This window comes from Xyrauchen texanus, chromosome 13 (genome assembly GCF_025860055.1).
Source record: "Xyrauchen texanus isolate HMW12.3.18 chromosome 13, RBS_HiC_50CHRs, whole genome shotgun sequence".
NCBI classification, from domain to species: Eukaryota; Metazoa; Chordata; class Actinopteri; order Cypriniformes; family Catostomidae; genus Xyrauchen; species Xyrauchen texanus.
In genome coordinates this window covers 5286092-5304242 of record NC_068288.1, presented here as the reverse complement: position 1 = coordinate 5304242, position 18151 = coordinate 5286092, and the positions used below count along the sequence as shown (strand labels likewise).

The following is an 18151-nucleotide window of genomic DNA, read 5'->3' as shown; positions in this document are numbered from 1 at the left end:
AATAGAAGACAAAAAGGAGGCGGGAACAAGCAATGATGAATTAAAAGACAAACAGGTGTGTTATTTTTGTTTTTGTAAACATTAATAAACATATGGATCATTCCTACAACTCTGTGCCATTTAATTCCCCAATGTAAAGTTGTAGTATTTATAATGTTTAATTTCACCCAATTATGTAATTTCTTCATGTCCCCAGCACGGCACGTCAAACACATAAAATGTACTATAATACTTACAATTTTACAAATATACATACTATACACACTATTATACATATTATACACACATACTGTAAATAGATATATAATATATACATGCATATATAAAATAATGTAAATAATGTAATAATATATGTAAATATAAACAATAATTATATACTGTATATACTTAATAATACTATAGATATAATTATATAAATAAATAGTTGTATTATTTATAAGAAAAACTAAGAGTGTGGGTCCTTAGCTTTCCAAAATTGAGTAGCCCTGAAGTTGTGGCTAATTTTACCCAGTAAAATACCATACTATTTTCCACCCTGATACATCCATTTCACTGGATGGAAATCTGATTTTCTTTATTATAATTTTTTTGCCATTTAGCTTCAGCTATATGACCTATACAATCTTTAACATGCCCTTTTAATGATGAATCATGAAGATACTCATAAAAGTAGATTCATTTTGCAAAAGTTTTTAATCCAAAAATGCACAGAATTGTATGAAAGACATTTATTTGTAAAAAATGTAAGCTTAGAAGTAAAAAAATCTCACTGACCGCATTTAAAATGTAACTGACAGCCACGTTATTGCAATATTAGCATACTGAATTGCGATTGGTCTTCTTTCTTGTACTTATTTGCATTCTTAATTGTTATTGGTCTATCTTGCATTTATTTATAAAACCTGTGATAATTAGAAATTACTTTTCACTAGTTCATGTAAAGATAACTGGGGGGGCCCCAAGTGTGCATGTGTGTGTGTGTGCCTCTCTCGTACTCTCTCTCATTTTCAAAACTATCACATTACTATTTAATCAAATTACACTTTAACAAGCTCACCTGTCCACCAGCGACAATGGCTCCAAACAGGTGCAAAAGGCAACATTTAAGACTTTCCTTCAGGTGCTCACTCTCCTGAAAACATTCTGAAATACACGCACATTACACATAATGAAATAAAACACAGCAGGTTTCTGCGTTTAACACAAATGAAAAGTAGCTATAAAAAGGGTAATATAAGAAAATACATTTTGAATGAAAGACAATGAAGCCTATTTTTAAGAACATTAGGATATTTTGCATTGTAACATTATTTTAATGACAATTAAGCATTTAAATCAGTGGTTCTCAACCAGTTTTGCTCTTGCAACTTGGATTTCAAGTGGAGAATAAAAAATTATTTAATGAAGCATGGGATGCATTTTCTTTTTGGGAGGATGGGTTTGGGACATGTCCCAGGCTGGATTCAAACCAGGACCCCAGTGAGCCAAAAGCTCATATATGTCTTTAGCAAGCATGCTTCTATCGACACCTTAATTGACACAATATGCCATTGCTCTACCACAAAAATGCAGACAAACCCAGAGCAGTGTGAGTGTACAATATAACCACAAAAACACTGAGGATGCTTGGAGAAGAGAGTCAGAGACATTGCTAGGCCAAATAAAACAATCATTAGATCTAATCAGCAAACAATCAAACAAGCCACATGCCAAACAAAAAGACAGAGAGAGGGACTTACGGTAGAAGAAGGGCACAAACTCTACAGTGAGTGGTGCTGCTTTAAATTTCTGTCTGCTTCGCTCCACAGTACTGAGCTGCTGTCTGTAAGAGCAAAGAATAACAAACCAGATAAAGAGTCATTGCTCAACTCTTTCATTAATGTTTTCTATATTGTATTGAATGTGGAAGAAAGGGGCTCTTTGAAAAAAAATAAAGGCAAACCATGATAAAAGTGAACTGTTACACCCCCACTTTAATGGCTATACATAATGTATAAAATAATTACTATAAAATTAATAATTCTTACCATAAACAATGTTGACCATAAAATGTTTAATTTTACAAATGTATATGTATATATATATATATATATATATATATATATATATATATATATATATATATATATATATACACACACAGTATATATACACACCGATCAACCACAACATTAAAACCACCTGCCTAATATTGTGTAGGAAGCATTCTGAGATGCTATTCTTCTCACCACAATTGTACAGAGTGGTTATCCGAGTTACCGTAGACTTTGTCAGTTCGAACCAATCTGGCCATTCTCTGTTGACCTTTCTCATCAACAAGGCATTTCCATCCACAGAACTGCCGCTCACTGGATGTTTTTGAGAGAGGTCAACAGAGAATATACTGAACATACTGTATTGAAGTCATATATATATATATATATACACACTATATTGAAGTCAGAAGTTTACATACTCCTTAGCCAAATACATTTAAACTCCTGACATTTAATCGTAAAAAACATTCCCTGTCTTAGGTCACTTAGGATCACTGCTTTATTTTAAGAATGCGAAATAACAGAATAATAGCAGAGAATGATTTATTTCAACTTTTATTTCTTTCATCACATTCCTGGTGGGTAAAAAGTTTACATACAATTTGTTAATATTTGGTAGCATTGCCTTTAATTTTTAACTTGGGTCAGACATTTTGGGTAGCCTTCCACAAGCTTCTCACAATAAGTTGCTGGAATTTTGTCCCATTTCTCCAGACAGAACTGATGTAACTGAGTCAGGTTTATAGTCCTCCTTACTCGCACATGCTTTTTCAGTTCTGCCAACAAATTTTCTAATGGACTGAGGTCAGGGCTTTGTGATGGCCACTCCAAAACCTTGATATTGTTGTCCTTAAGCCATTTTGCCAAATTTGGAGGAATGCTTGGGGTCATTGTCCTTTTGGAAGACCCATTTGTGACCCAGCTTTAACTTCCTGGCTGATGTTTTGAGATGTTGCTTCAATATATCCACATAATTTTCCTTCCTCATAATTCCATCTATTCTGTGAAGTGCACCAGTCCCTACTGCAGCAGATACTGCCACCCCCATATTTCAAGGTTGGGATGGTATTCTTTGGATTGTCCCCATGTGCACTTGCAAACTGTAGTCTGGCTTTTTTATGGTAATTTTGGAGCAGTGGCTTCTTCCTTGCGGAGCAGCCATTCAGGTTATGTCAATATAGGTCTTGTTTTACTGTGGATATAGATACATGTTTACCTGTTTCCTCCAGCATCTTCACATGGTCCTTTGCTGTTGGTCTGGGATTGATTTGCACTTTTTGCACCAAACTATGTTCATCTCTAGGAGACAGAATGCATCTCCTTCCTGAGAGTTATGATGGCTGGGTGGACCCATGGTGTTTATACTTGTGTACTATTATTTGTAGAGATGAAAGTGGTACCTTAAGGCATTTGGAAAGTCATCCCAAGGATGAACAAGACTTGTGGTGGTCCACAATTCTTTTTCTTTTCATTTTCCCATGATGTCAACAAAGAGGCACCAAATTTGTAGGTAGGCCTTAAAATACATCCACAGGTACACCTGCCATTCAGTACACCTCCTATCAGAAACTAATTGGCCTGACATAATTTTCTGGAATTTTCCAAAATACTTAAAGGCACAGTTAAATTAGTGTATGACCTAGTGGAATTGTGATAGTCAGTTAAAAGTGAAACCATCTGTCTGTGAACAATCGTTGGAAAAATTACTTGTGTCATGCACCATGTAGATGTCCTAAACAATTTGCCAAAACTATAGTTTGCAAATATTAAATCTGTGGAGTGGTTAAAAAATTAGTTTTAATGACTTCAACCTCAGTGTAAACTTCTGACTTCAACTGATATATCTATATATATAAAAAAAAAATACATTTACACAAATAAATATATATTTATCATAATTACTATAAAAACAAACAATATAAAGTCAATAAATGTATCAAAAGCTAAAAAAGAGAAGGAATTCACTTAAAGGGGATAACTTGCCCCCATATTTTATGACTTTCTGAAGCATGTTAGTCCAAAGAACTGATTCATTTCTGACCATGCAGCAATGTTACCTGCCCTAAAATAAACTTTGAAACACACACACACACACACACACACACACACACACACACACACACACACACACACACAGTTTGAGGAAAAGCTCTTCACAGAACTTGCAGAACCAGTCTACATACTGTACGTTTACTGGACAAACACAGCTGTGTTTTTCACTCTATGTTCACCTCCTTTGAGAGTGTGTGTCCATGCAGGTCAGATTACTGAACAACTGGGAAGTGAGTTGGCTTGTATATTTTGGGTTAACATAAATAGTATATAGCAACATCTATACCATGACTTGCAACACAAACCCAAAAATACAGACCATCCTTCTTGGAGCCAGTCATTTGTCTGGTGTCAAATAACTAGACAACAAAGCAGCATAGCCAATAAATTTGATTGGAACAAATTAATGAATTTTAAAAGTTAAACGGAACATTCAGCTGTAAATTCTGGATTGGTAGAAACCTTTTTTAAGAGGTTAACAAACAGAAGAGGCCAAATTCTGGCATTAAGCAGTACAACAAAAATGTTGTTGTTGTTTTAAGTATGACCAGCATTTGATGCCAGCACACAGGTGTGATGTTAGCAGCCAGTGTATTTTATGTAACTGATAACAAGAAAAGTTGCCAGCACAGGAGTGAATTTAAACAAATGGGTCAAAGTCTATGTAAGACGCATCACGTGCTTTAAAAAAAAACAAAATATGCAAGTCATTTCTCAAAAGCTGGCAGTGCTTCACAGTCTCAGCTTTGGGATCTGCATCAATGGCATTTCTCACCCATGAAACCGATGCCTCCAGTTGTGATAGGGATCATAAAGACTCTCACAGAAGGCCAAAGCGTGACGGACAAACTCCTTGGCCTGTGTCTGATCAGCCAGTTCCTTCTCTTTCGTCTTACTCTTCAGCTAAACAAATATAGAGAAATTAAACTTAAGTTACTTTATTACAGATTATTTTTTTTCTGTATGCAGATGTACAGTTATTTATCATGCCAATAAAGCAAAACTGACAGCCAATATAAAAGAAAAAGAGGACAGGGAAGATAAAGACAAAGATGAGAAGTAAAAGGAAAAAGGAAGGGATGGGAAGATCAAGGCAAATAGGTAAAATTAAAATTAAAATTTAAGGAAAATGAAAAGAAAAAGAAATGGAGAAGAGAACAAAAAAGCAAACACAGAAAAGGTCTACGACCATAAATGTTAGGTGACAAAAAAGAAAAAGAGATGGATGAATGGACAGACTGAAAGCTTGATTTGAGAGCGAGTGTCAGACCTGTTGGATGTATAGTGTTGTCATGTTGATGATATGGTTGATATAGGAACAGGTGCCGATCTCTTCCACGTTTGAAAGGTTCCTGTCAGACACATCACACGGCTGTTAGCCAACAGAGTTTGTGTGTGTGTCTGCGCACGTGTGTGTGTGTGTGTGTGTGTGTGTGTGTGTGTGTGTAAGATAGACTACAGTGAGACAGGGCCATGAGTTCCAGCTGTCAGAGAGATTCCCCTGCCACCACTATGTTCATAACTCAAACACTGACTGCCACTGTGCCAGGACACTAAACGCACACTACAATGTGTGTGTGTGTGTGTGTGTGTGGTTTACGAGGACATTTGTTTGGTTACAAACTGGTAATTACAAGGGTATTATGTTATAAATGTGGTCTATGAGGACATTTCTAGTGTCCCCATAATTAAAATCACTTACAAAAATGTTTAAAAAAAAAAAACACACACATACTATACAATGTTTTTTAGAAAATGTAAAAGTTTTTTGTGAGGGTTAGGTTAAGGGGTAGGGTTAGGCGATAGAATCTACACAGTTCGTACAGTATAAAAATCATTATATCTATGGAGAGTCCTCATAATGATAGCCATACCAATGTGTGTGTGTGTGTGTGTGAACAAATTATGATTGTATTTTCATGCGAATGGGCGTACATGTGAAATAGGTTTACTCTAAGAGGTACAACATTTTCAAAAAAGCTCTTCTCCTTTTGAGGCAGTGATCAAGGGGAAAATGTTTCATTAATGTATTAATGAGATTCCATCATATTAATTCGATAATGTCCTTAAAATGTACTTCTTAAAATGTCAGACGTTATAATGTAGGGTTAGGGATTGTTTCTGCCCATAAAATTCATTTAGTTTAATGAATTTTAAAGACCCCATGAAATAGCCTGTTGAGTGCAGTTTTCTTTCCTGTGTGTATGTATATGCTATTGGAATAGGAGCAGCTGTTTTACAATACACAAGTACACTCACATACATAGGTCAACACAAACAGACATACACTAAAAGCCACAACACTTTGGGGACAAAGTCAATGATGCCCTCATTAATATATCTAGATAAAAGTATGCATGTATACATGTGAGCGTGTGAGCAGCAGCTGCGGTTCAAGCAAACACACCGTCTGAGACATAGCGATGTTACAGTGAAAGTGGAAACCACACATGAATTCTGCAGCAGGCACTTGCCAAACTCACCAAACATTTATTAGAGACACATAAATACGTTTTTGCTGTTTCTATGTTTTCAGTTCAGCAAAATAGAGTGAACAGATTGTATAGAGTGTACAGCGTAATATAACCAGAATTGTTTTATTAATGTGTTATGCAAATCTTAGTGTTTTAAGCTCCTTACTGTAATATCATTATTGTTTTTGCAACAGACAGTGCTGAATATAAAATGTATAATAAAAATTAAATTAACAATATGGCTACAATCTATTAAGCTTTTTTGATGCTTATGGCTTCGCTGTAGTAAGCTACTTTTGGATATAAACTTTATAACACCAGGGTCCTGTAATTTACCTGCTTCAAATATCTGTGAATACATACAAAAGCCCTATGCTTCTCTCTCATTGGCCCCTGATGTGGGACGGAATGATTTCTGAGTGTCTGACCTGCAGATGACAATGAGGAACTTGAGAAGCAGTAGAGCTAGAGTCTGCTGCTCGGGCTCCAGCCCCTCAGACGCTTTCTGCACACACTGAAGCAGCTGTAGACGCAGGACCTGCAACATGTTGTCTGGTAGCAGTGACATAACGGGCGGCGTCTCCTCCAACCTGCATCACACACACACAAATTCAGTCTCAAACACAACACAAGACATGGTGAAAAACATCTAAAATTTCAGTTTCTACCAGAAAAGAAAATATTGTATAGAATCATGTTACTTGAATTTACTGTACTGTATTCACAAAACACAGAGAAAACAAAACTTAGTTCCATTGGTAAAATGACCAAACAGTACAGAACACGATTTTTTTGAAAAAGTTTGTAGTGTTTTCCTTTCGATATACAAATCAAAAGGGGGGTAATTTATATAAAGAAGTCTTAAATTTGCAGTAGCAAAAGCAGACTGTTTAATTGTCAGGGTTAGAGAGAAAGTGGGAAATGGTCATGAATAAAAAATTACGATCATGACTAACATTATACAGTGGCAAGTAGTATGTGATCCCTTTGGAATTAACTGCATTTATGTATACATTTGTCTTAAAAACAGTTTTTTAGCTAATTAGAGTCAGGAGTTGTCAAACCTGGCATCCAATTAATGAAACGAGATTGGAGCTGTGCGTTAGAGCTACTTTTACTTATAGAAAGCACTCAAACATTTTGAGTTTACCATTCACAAGCATCTGCTGATGTTGAACGTGCCATTCAAAAAAAGAGATGAAAAGGGTTACACAGTTATCTTGAAAAGATTAGATATTCATCTGTCCACAGTTATAGACAAATTGTCTATAAATGAAGATGATTTAGTACTATGGTTACTTTCCCTAGAAGTGGCCATCCAGCCAAGATGATTCAAAGGGCACACCACAGAATGCTCAATGGAGGTAAAAAAAGAACCCTGACTACCAACCCTGGAGTCACAAGTTCGAATCCAGGGTGTGCCGTGTGACTCCAGCCAGGTTCCTAAACAACCAAATTGGCTCAGTTGCTAGGGAGGGTAGAGTCAAATGGGGTAACCTCCTCATGGTTGCGATTAGTGGTTCTCGCTCTCAATGGGGCACATGTTAAGTTGTGCGTGGATCGCGGAGAGTAGCATGAGGCTTCACATGCTGGGAGTTTCCGCAGCGTCATGCACAATGAGCCACGTGATAAGATGCGTGGACTGACTGTCTCAGAAGCGGAGGCAACTGAGACTTGTCCTCCGCCATCCGGATTGAGTTGAGTAACCGCGCCACCATGAGAACCTACTAAGAAGTAGAAATTGGGCATTCCAAATTGGGAGAAAAGGGGATTCAAAGAATTAAATAAATGAAAAGAACATGTAAAAAACAACCCAAGAGTGACATCTAATGACTTGAAGAATCATTGGAACGGGTTAACTTCTCTGTTCATGAGTCTACTATATGGACAACATTAAACAGGCATGGAATCCATGGCAGGACAACACGAAGCCCCTGCTTTCCACAAAAACATTGTGGTGCATCAGAAGTTTGCCAAAGACCACCTTCACACTCCCCAATGCTATTGGGAAAATATTTTGTGAACTGATGAAAGTAAGGTTGAATTGTTTGGAAAGAACGCACAGCACTACGTATGGCATAAAAAGGGCACCGCATACAAACAAGAAAATGTCATCCCAACAGTCAAGTAAACTGGAGAGAGCATCATGATTTGGGGCTGCTTTGCTGCTTCGGGCCTGGACTGCTTGCCATCAGAGGGGAAAATGACTTCTCAAATTTATCAAGATTTCCTACAGGATAATGTTAGGGTGGCTGGGTGCCAGCTGAAGCTCAGTAAATGTTGGGTGGTGCAGCAGGACAATGACCAAAAACATCAAAGTAAATCCATGACAGAATGGCTTCAAAAAAAGAAAAAACACCTTTTGGAGTGGCCTAGAGAGAGCAAAAGACCTTAACCCAATAGAGATGCTGTGTAATGACCTCAAGAGAGTCGGTCACACTAGACATCCAAAGAATATGGCTGAGCTGAAGCAGTTCTGAAAGGAAAAATGTTCCAAAATTCCTTTTGAACATTGTGCAGGTATATCTAATACGCAGTTACAGGAAACGCTTGTGGTCATTGCAGCCAAAGGAGGATGGACCAGATATTAAATCCAAGGGTTCACTTACTATTTCCACAGCACTGTGAATGTTTAATGGAATGTGTAAAAGAAAAATATGAAAGATTATCATTCTTTGAGTGTTGTTAGCTACAGAAGATATCAATTAATGCAGAACACCAGCTAATTCCAAAGGATTCACATACTTTTTCTTGCCATTGTAAGTGTGTTTCATAAACTTAAATGGTAGAGCTAATATAATAATAAATACATAAATAATTTTATGCATTTGACAAATGCTAATTATCAAAGTTACATTTTATTAGTACTTAAGTTGGGAATCGAACCCATGACATTAGCATTTCTAGCATCAAGTATAAATGGATTTATATTCTGCCAATGTTTAGAATATAAGGGTGATATATGGATTAGAAATAAAATCTTCTTTTCGTACTATGAAAACATGCTGCAAATTTCAGAACTGAAAACTTCCCAGTGCAAAACAAAACATTTATTAAAACTAAAGCCCAAAGTATACTTCGGTCAGACAAGTACGTTAGGAGTCTGCATACGGTACATGTGATCCAAATTTTGTCATCAGCAGATTGCTTGAGCTGTGAACATCTGCGACCCGATTTTTGTCCCGATTGATGTGCAGAATGTGTGACTGGAATTATTTTCACTAATTAGTGAGCCCCCATAGTGGCAACAATTAGTGTTGAGCCGTTGGCATCACAAAAAAGTGCTAGAACAAGATGCAAACCCCACTAAACAGGAGACAAAGGTGGAAACAACAACGGATGTGCATGTCAAAAACGTGTTTGGGAGGAGGTCTGGGGATAGTTGCATTTGTGTCTGAGGAAATATAAAGACGTCTTTATGGGTCAAAACTCCTGAAGAGTAATAATCCAGCTGATCATAGCAGTAGCAGCGCACATGCACCAACCGCATGTAATCCGATGAGCATACACTCAGACAGAGACCACTTTATTAGGAACCCCTGTACACTTACCAATCAGTCGATCAGCCAATCGTCTGGCAGCAGTGCAATGCATAAAATCATGCAGATACGGGTCAGGAGCTTCAATTAATGCTCACATCAACCATAAGAATGGGAAAAAATTTTGATCTCAGTGATTTCGACCGTGGCATAACTGCTTTTACTGTTGTAGCCCATCCACCTCAAGGTTCAAAGTTTTGTGCATTCTGAGATGTTATTCTACTCACCACAATTTAACAGAGACCATAGTCTTTCTGTCAGCTTAAATAAGTCTGGCCATTCTCCGTTTAACTCTCTAATCAACAAGGTGTTTCTGTCCACAGAACTGCCGCTCACTGGATGTTTTTTGTTTTTGGCACCATTCAGAGTAAATTCTAGGGATTGTTGCACATGATTCCAGGAGATCAGCAGTTACAGAACTACTCAAACCAGCCCGTCTGGCACAAAAAATCCACAATCGAAATCATTGAGATCACATTTTTCCCCATTCTGATGGTTGATGTGAACATTACCTGAAGCTCCTGACCTGTATCTGCATGATTTTATGCATTGCACTGCTGCCACATGCTTGGCTGATTATATAATCACATGAATAAGTAGATGTATAGGTGTTCCTAATAAAGTGGTCACTGAGAGTACTTTGAAAGGTGAGCATTTGACTTAACGCAGATGCTAAGCGTTCGCATAAAAAAGTACCTGTATACTTTATATGTGCAAAAACATCTCGTTCTATACTTCTACAGCTTCAAATCAATTAGATGAATACATTTTACAACATAAGAACATGGATCTCCACACTCAGTGTTCAGAAACATCCCACAGAGTCATAGTGAGGCAATACTGAGATGTAGCACCTGCCACTCTGCATATCCTTTTAAAAGATGTGGTGGAAGTTTATTTTTAATTGCATCTCTAATCATCAGTTTGTGCTGCGCCTAGTCAGCATGGACTCTTCTGTCACCCAAAAAAAATAAGAGGCTGTTATAAAAGAATGGGGCAGTTAAAACTATATGGGACTCAACAGCAAACTCGCAGCCGGCGTGTGAGTGCAGCAAAATTATGTCATTCTTTTTAAATGTGAAGGCGCTTACACTGAAGTTTTGAAATGGTCATTGTGTTTGATTTGGTTTGGTAATGTGCAATGAATGTGTTGTATTTACAGTGCTCTAAATTCAATTTAATTAGCCACTACAAGTTATTATGCAAATCTAAAATAATATAGAAGAGGTGGTTAAGAAATTATTAAAGAAATATTACTTGTATACCAATTTGAATATAGTTATTACTAGTATTAACATAAAAATGTAATATCTTTCTGTAATTTCTTAATGTAGTAATAATAACCATTATTATAATCATTATTATTCAGTATTCTATTACAATGATAGATCGTTCAAGTTGACTGGGTACAAAAAATAAGACTGAATGAACTAACTAAATCGGTGTTGTTCAATGTTCATAGGGCGTGTTGCTAGCTGTAGATAAACTTATGCAAATACATTTTTTGTTTAATCTAATACAATATAATATTATATAATGGGGGGCACATGCTTATTTTCCCCAGCTGCAAGAGCTGAATTCTGTAGGAAACACTGAGAGAGAGAGAGAGAGAGAGAGAGAGAGAGAATGTATTTGAGGATTGTTCAGCCTTCTGGTGCTGCACTGAATCAAATCTGTGTTATAGCAGCAAAACTGTGAAGGCGAGACTGCCAACACGAATAAAACCCATTACAATCCAAGCTCTCTTTTTCATGCCTTTCCCAGCTCTCCTCTTGCTCTAAATTACATAATGTCATTTGACAGTTTAAGCACTTCATGATCACATGACCCCAGTTAGGAGAGCCACAGTGATATTCTCATGAAACACACATTGCACTACAGCCACATAGCTCCTTCACACACACACACACACACTCTCGCTCTCCTTCCTTTCGGTATCCCTTTTATTTCCCTCTTCACAACTAGTTCTACCCCTCTTAGTCTGTTATGCATGCAAACACACACAAGCTAGATTTCCTCTGTATTGCTGCACACTTGCATGTGAATGTGACATTGATGGCTGGGCGTCCATTAACTGTGGCTCGTTTCAAAGAGACAAATAAACGTGGATATTTTCAGCACCAGACAATCACATGAGTCAAAATATTTCATATTAGCCTAACCTGTTCAATTTAGTTGTATTACATCTTCCAGTTAAAAAAATAAAATGTCTTGTTAATCTCAGCCTCCGACTGCACACCAATGGATCATCCAAGAACAGTGTACATAACTCAAGAAATTATTATCTTGTATACTATTGTGTTTCCTCATGCTAAGTGAGGAGAATGGATGTTTGAATGCCTAACATGCTTTTGGCGGGAAAATTCACTTACCGTTTCTTAACGTATTTTTTTCTGCAAAGCGTGCAGAAAGCCTTATGTGAAAGTTTCCATTTCCGTGAGGAAAATGCAGTTTCAGTGTGGTTGAGGCATAGCAAAATCAATGCGTTTCCAATTGAAAATGTATTAGTCTGGACATGGCTTGAATCCTTTCCCAAATCTCTGCTTTGAAATATTTCACTGTCATAATTTACTTTATTTGTAAACAATAATATTTCTCTTATTCTGTGCCAAAAAGCAGAAATAAAAATCAGTTCTGCATATTGGTTAACAGACACGTTAAATTAAAATAATCTGTATTGATCCTAAAAAACACACAACATCAGTTGATCTCTAGTGATTATTATGCACTTGTTTATATTATTTAGTGTTTTTCCATGCTGAGTGAGGAGATTGGATGTTTTAAGATCTGTATTCAGGTTTCTATCCAAGATGTGAATTTTATTTTTGTTTGTGTTTGACCGATTTTTTTACAAATATTCACTTTTCGAATTAAGCAGTTAACAGCTTATTATAGTGTCTAAAATATGATTACAGGTGAAAACTCTATTTACCATTTCCTAATGTCAACGTTTTCCAAAGTATTAGAGAGCATTTTCAAAAGTTTCAATTTTTGATGGAGGACAATAGTGTTTCAGTGTGGATGAGTGGTATAAATGTTGAAATGAAAACATGTGGTCGTGGGCTAAATCTAATTTTGATCATTTCTAATTTCTAATCTCTGCTTAGAAACATTTCACTGTCATAACTGACTTCATTTGTCATCAATATTTTTCTTGTTGGTATAACTATTCAAATATTAATAGAGCACTTGGGAAATTCTCATAATATCCCAAAAATAAAATAAAATAAATATGTGGATGAAAACCCAGATAGTGAGAGGGTTTGACTGATAATTGATCACAGCTGGTTTGCAGTAAAGGCGTGCCAGCTCTACCTGGTGGGCAGTTTCTCGAAATCCACATCCAGACATCTCTCGTAGTAGCCGATGAAGATCTCCAGCCAGAGTTTCAGGTAGTCTGGGTCCTTCTACATTTTTTTGTAAAGAAAGAGAGAGAAAGTAAAGAATTAATCATAGAGATAATTATTCATGGAGATGATCTATTGCTCAGTGTGCCTCAGGAGTCAGTTATGTAAGGTGTGTCCAGACATTTCCGATGGGCATCTGATGACTATCAAACCTGCCTTACTACATTCCAACAGTAACAACAACCTGACATACATTCCTACATCTCTGAAAAAACACGAGACTGACCCAAGATTAAATCGGTTTAGAAACTCCCTTTCACACAGGTAATTATGGCAAGAATTCCAGCAACATTCCAGAACTAAAGATTAATCAATAAACAGAGCCAATTTGTTAGGTTGGCAGTGTGCTTTGGTTGCGAGTGCCTGTTTATGAAGACATGTGACACTCTTATTGCTGTAGCTGGAGTGTATCCCGAATGAAAGCGGACATTTGTGTGGTCATTGTTTAATCTGTGTTACTGGCATATCATGACTCAGGCGTCCAGAACAGGAAAATCTTGCTCAAAAATTTCTCTCAGGAATATCATCAGAACATACGTGTGTCCATACCAAAAAACAACTCGTAACATATCGACCATTAAAAGAGTAGGACAACACCACATCGATAGGTGCTTTCTGTATGCATTAAAGTTTTGCAAGACAAAAAAAAATATGACATATACAGTCAATGGATGTGTGTGAATGGGTGTGTGAATGAAAGGACCTATTCATGTGGCAGACACAGATGTCTATTGAGGTCTGGATCAGGCCAGAGGTGGCACACCCTGTTTATTTACAGCCGTCGCCACAGAACGGTCACTATTACATTAGGGTACATTATATAAAAAAATCTGCATAAATATATTTACTTAATACTTTGCCTCAAAGAACTTGCAAGACATTTGTTAGTCATCATTTGTTTTAATTATTTAAATATCTGCATGTTAAATTGTCAAAGTTTTTTGTTGTTGTTTTACAAATGAAGTAGACACATTTTTATAAGTATTAATCTTTGATACAAGTACATATATATAAATGCCATAAAATCAGTGGACATGCAGTAACTACAATTTGGGCAAGATTTTCTAGTGTTTTCCAGTGGTCTTTTTTTAATAATAGGTTCAAATGGGCAGATTCAATTCATATCAAATCTTATTGGCAAGAGAATCTCAAGTGTACATTGCATTATTATACACTATATATACAGATATAAAACATATTGAACGCTGAAGTTAAATTTGCTGAAGTTTAAAATCTCAAATTATTTTTTCTGTGGCTGCCTCTCTACAAGTATTAGCATACCTAGATGAAGGTCAGGTCCTTCAGTACCCATCGCACACCCGCTGGGTCTCACTTGCGCGGTTTTGCTTTTGAAACTGGTTCAGATGAAAGTGACCCTCTTTTCGGGCAATTCCAAGAGAGACAGCAGCTTGCACATTTCTCTCACCTGCTTGTGGGTGAAGTCTTCATTCTCCTTACAATAAATACGCTGCTGTGTTTATTATGCCCGGGACAAGGGATAAAACGATACCACTTTTCTCTTCCGATCCGATATCGGAAATCTCAGTATCGGCCGATACCGATTCGATACCAGTGTTGTTTTTTGCATAATCAGTATAGAATATATTTACATTATTGTGTGGATCTAATTGGGAGTTCTCTTTAATATGTAAAGATACACAAACCTCTAACTACACATTATTTCAATATAAATGTATAGCTTATTAAGAAACTCTTTATTATTAACTAGTATCCTGGATAATGTAGCAGCAAAATTAAAAGTAATTCCAGTCTTCAGTTGAAACGAAACATGTTTTATTTTATTTTTTCCATAAAAAAATTGTACTTGCATCTGGACTTTAAAGTATTAAGATCACTTTTTTGTTTAATTTAGTTGTATGATATCAGCCCACTTTTCATTCACACAGTTATTTTTTGGTACCCATTCAACTTTATTGTTACAAATTGTAAACAAATACTAATGAAGACAATAATAATAATAATAATAAATGATTATTATTATTATTATTATTGACTTTTCATTTTCATTTTAAATACAACAGTAATATATTTAAATTGTGCACTCTTTAAACCCTCACGCTTTTATTTTGACATTCTAAACTCTCCAGGAAGTCCTGTATGTGTCTGTTTGTAGGGAAGTTCACGGTATTTAAATTTGCTTCCTTTTCAAATTCTGGTAAAATGCACCTCTGGTACCGTTCTAAATGCATATTATTATTGAACCGAACTATTGAGCATTCTTGAGTAGCGCTCAAATATTGCACACTGCTGTGAGGCTAAAAATAGCCATGAGTGCATCACCAGCATCGCGAGTTTGTCTCAACAGAGCAGCACCATTCACTAACACGCTGACGCTGCACATATAATATATTTTCTTATTAAACACAGCCTTTTATCGCACATCTTCAAGTGGCTTTGAATAAAATGCACGAGTCATATGAACTACTTTAATGGTGTTGTCATTTTTGGAACTTAACTGTAACGAATATGACTAAGGGTGTTCACACTTGAAGTTCGGTTCTCTTGGTCCAGACCAAAAATGAAAATGATACATTTAGTCCTGGTTCGTGTAGCATTCACACTGGTATTTATAACACCAAACCTATCGATACAAAACCAAAGGCATCAGGGAACAGTCACAACCTGATTGGACAATTTTATGGTAGAACTTAACGAAAATCCAATGTTGGATGTATATATGGTGGTACTCAATATATTGCAGATATGCTCACTGAATATAAACCCAACAGATCACTCAGATCATTAGGATCACATCAGCTAGAAATACCAAGGGTTCACTCTAAGCAAGGAGAGTCTGCTTTTAGCTATTATGCCAGCCGCAGCTGGAACCAGCTTCCAGAAGAGATCAGATGTGCTCCTACAGTAGTCACATTCAAATCCAGACTCAAAACACATCTGTTTAGCTGTGCATTTACTGAATGAGCACTGTGCCACTGTGTGTCCGACTGTTTGTACTGTATTTTATTTTATTCTAAACTGTTTCAATTATTCTTATTTTTTATTCTTATTTTAATCTCTTCTATGTAAAGCACTTTGAATTGCCATTGTGTATGAAATGTGCTATATAAATAAACTTGCCTTGCCTTGCCTATATTTACCAGCTGAGAACAAACAAAGAGTAAATAAAATGTGTAAAGGAGTCAAAACAACGGCAGGAATTCCTCTGTAGATATGCGAAGAAATGCTGCAAGGACGGTTGACGTGCAGTTCTGACGCTGGTACAGAACTGTAATGGTCAACATAGCTCCTATGATGAGAAGAACCAGGTACGCTTGAGGTCAGTATTAGGCAAATTACATTAAAACACATGATTGTATTGAGCATAAATGAAATACCGTAATGTGCATTAAAGTGAGTATACAATTATGCATTTATAATATATATCTAAATCAGGGGTGCCCAATACGTCGATCGCGATCTGCCAGTCAATCGCATAGGCAATGCTGGTAGATCGCACGAAATTTAAATGTGCTTTCGTAAAATTTTTATAAATAAATTTTTTTCCTTCTTTTAGTTTCTGTCTGACTTGCACTTGACGAGTAAATTTTGACCAGGCGAGATTTTTGTTTATTCAGATGCCATGACAACAAGGTTCAGGCCTTCCAAGGGCTTCTGAGAACAGAGCGCGAAATTGCGAAGCAAGCAATGTTTGAGACTAGCTACCAGCAGCTTCTGGCCGAATTATGCAAAACTGTCTGTTTCCATTCAGTGCAAATCATCAGAATAAGGTAAATGCCCTGGCTATTGTAATCTATTGTGCTGTAGGTGTTTTGGGTTTAGTGTTAAAACTGAATGATATCAACATTGAACATTATTACATATATATTTTTTTTTTATTAATTACAAGATTAATTCCATGTAGGGATACATGCAGTAGTCCCAACAAGCATTTAAAAAAAATGAAACTGTGTTTTTTTTAGTTGGTAGATCTTATTAAGTTGGCCATTTAAAAGTAGATCATCATGCAAAAAAGTGTGGGCACCCCTGATCTAAATAGATTAGAGGTTGACCGATATATAGATTATATACAAATATATCGGCACATATAGTTGCACAGATAGTTGAAAGAGCCTCTACAGTATGTCAGTGCCTGTCAAAGTCAGGAAAGACTAAGAATCTTTTTAACATTCAATAAATCTATTTAAAAAAATATTGACCTATTAATCGGTTATCTGCCTTTCCACCTGCTCAGTTATAGGTATCGGCAAATTCCAATATCGTCAACTTCTAACTGCAAATAACCAGCAAACTGTTTATATATTTTACCACCAGAGGCTGCAGTCCCTTCAATGCTGCCCAAGTGGAAACAAATCTATCCTCATTGATTTTTGCCGATAACCGATAGTTCCGAAAGCAATTATCGCTGCTGATAAATCGGTAAAATTATATATCGGTCGACATGTAGTTGCTTTTGTCAAAAACATTTGCTAAATGACTACTTACAGTCCTATGACTACCTACGGTCTTAGTCTGAGAGCTCATTTCAGAATTACTGTTGAATATAAGGTTGCAACGGTATGAGATTTTCATGGTATGATAACCATCTCAGAAAATGTAATGGTTTCACGGTATCCGGTACTACACATCATTAGTAACATTATCAGTTACAATTACCCTTAAAG

The 18151-nt window shown here is 36.4% G+C and overlaps 1 protein-coding gene across 2 annotated transcripts in view; it reads right to left on the bottom strand.

The window, feature by feature from the left end:
* The window catches only part of LOC127653892 (neurobeachin-like protein 1), a 111714-nt gene that overhangs the window by 81346 nt on the left and 12217 nt on the right, over positions 1–18151 (bottom strand). For both annotated transcript variants that reach the window (XM_052140714.1, XM_052140713.1), the window contains 6 exons: positions 13417–13508; positions 6991–7152; positions 5359–5440; positions 4864–4991; positions 1740–1822; positions 1058–1143 (listed from right to left, as the gene is read on the bottom strand). In XM_052140714.1, coding sequence (XP_051996674.1) covers positions 1058–1143; positions 1740–1822; positions 4864–4991; positions 5359–5440; positions 6991–7152; positions 13417–13508 — 633 coding nt within the window. The remainder of the gene's footprint in view (positions 1–1057; positions 1144–1739; positions 1823–4863; positions 4992–5358; positions 5441–6990; positions 7153–13416; positions 13509–18151) is intronic.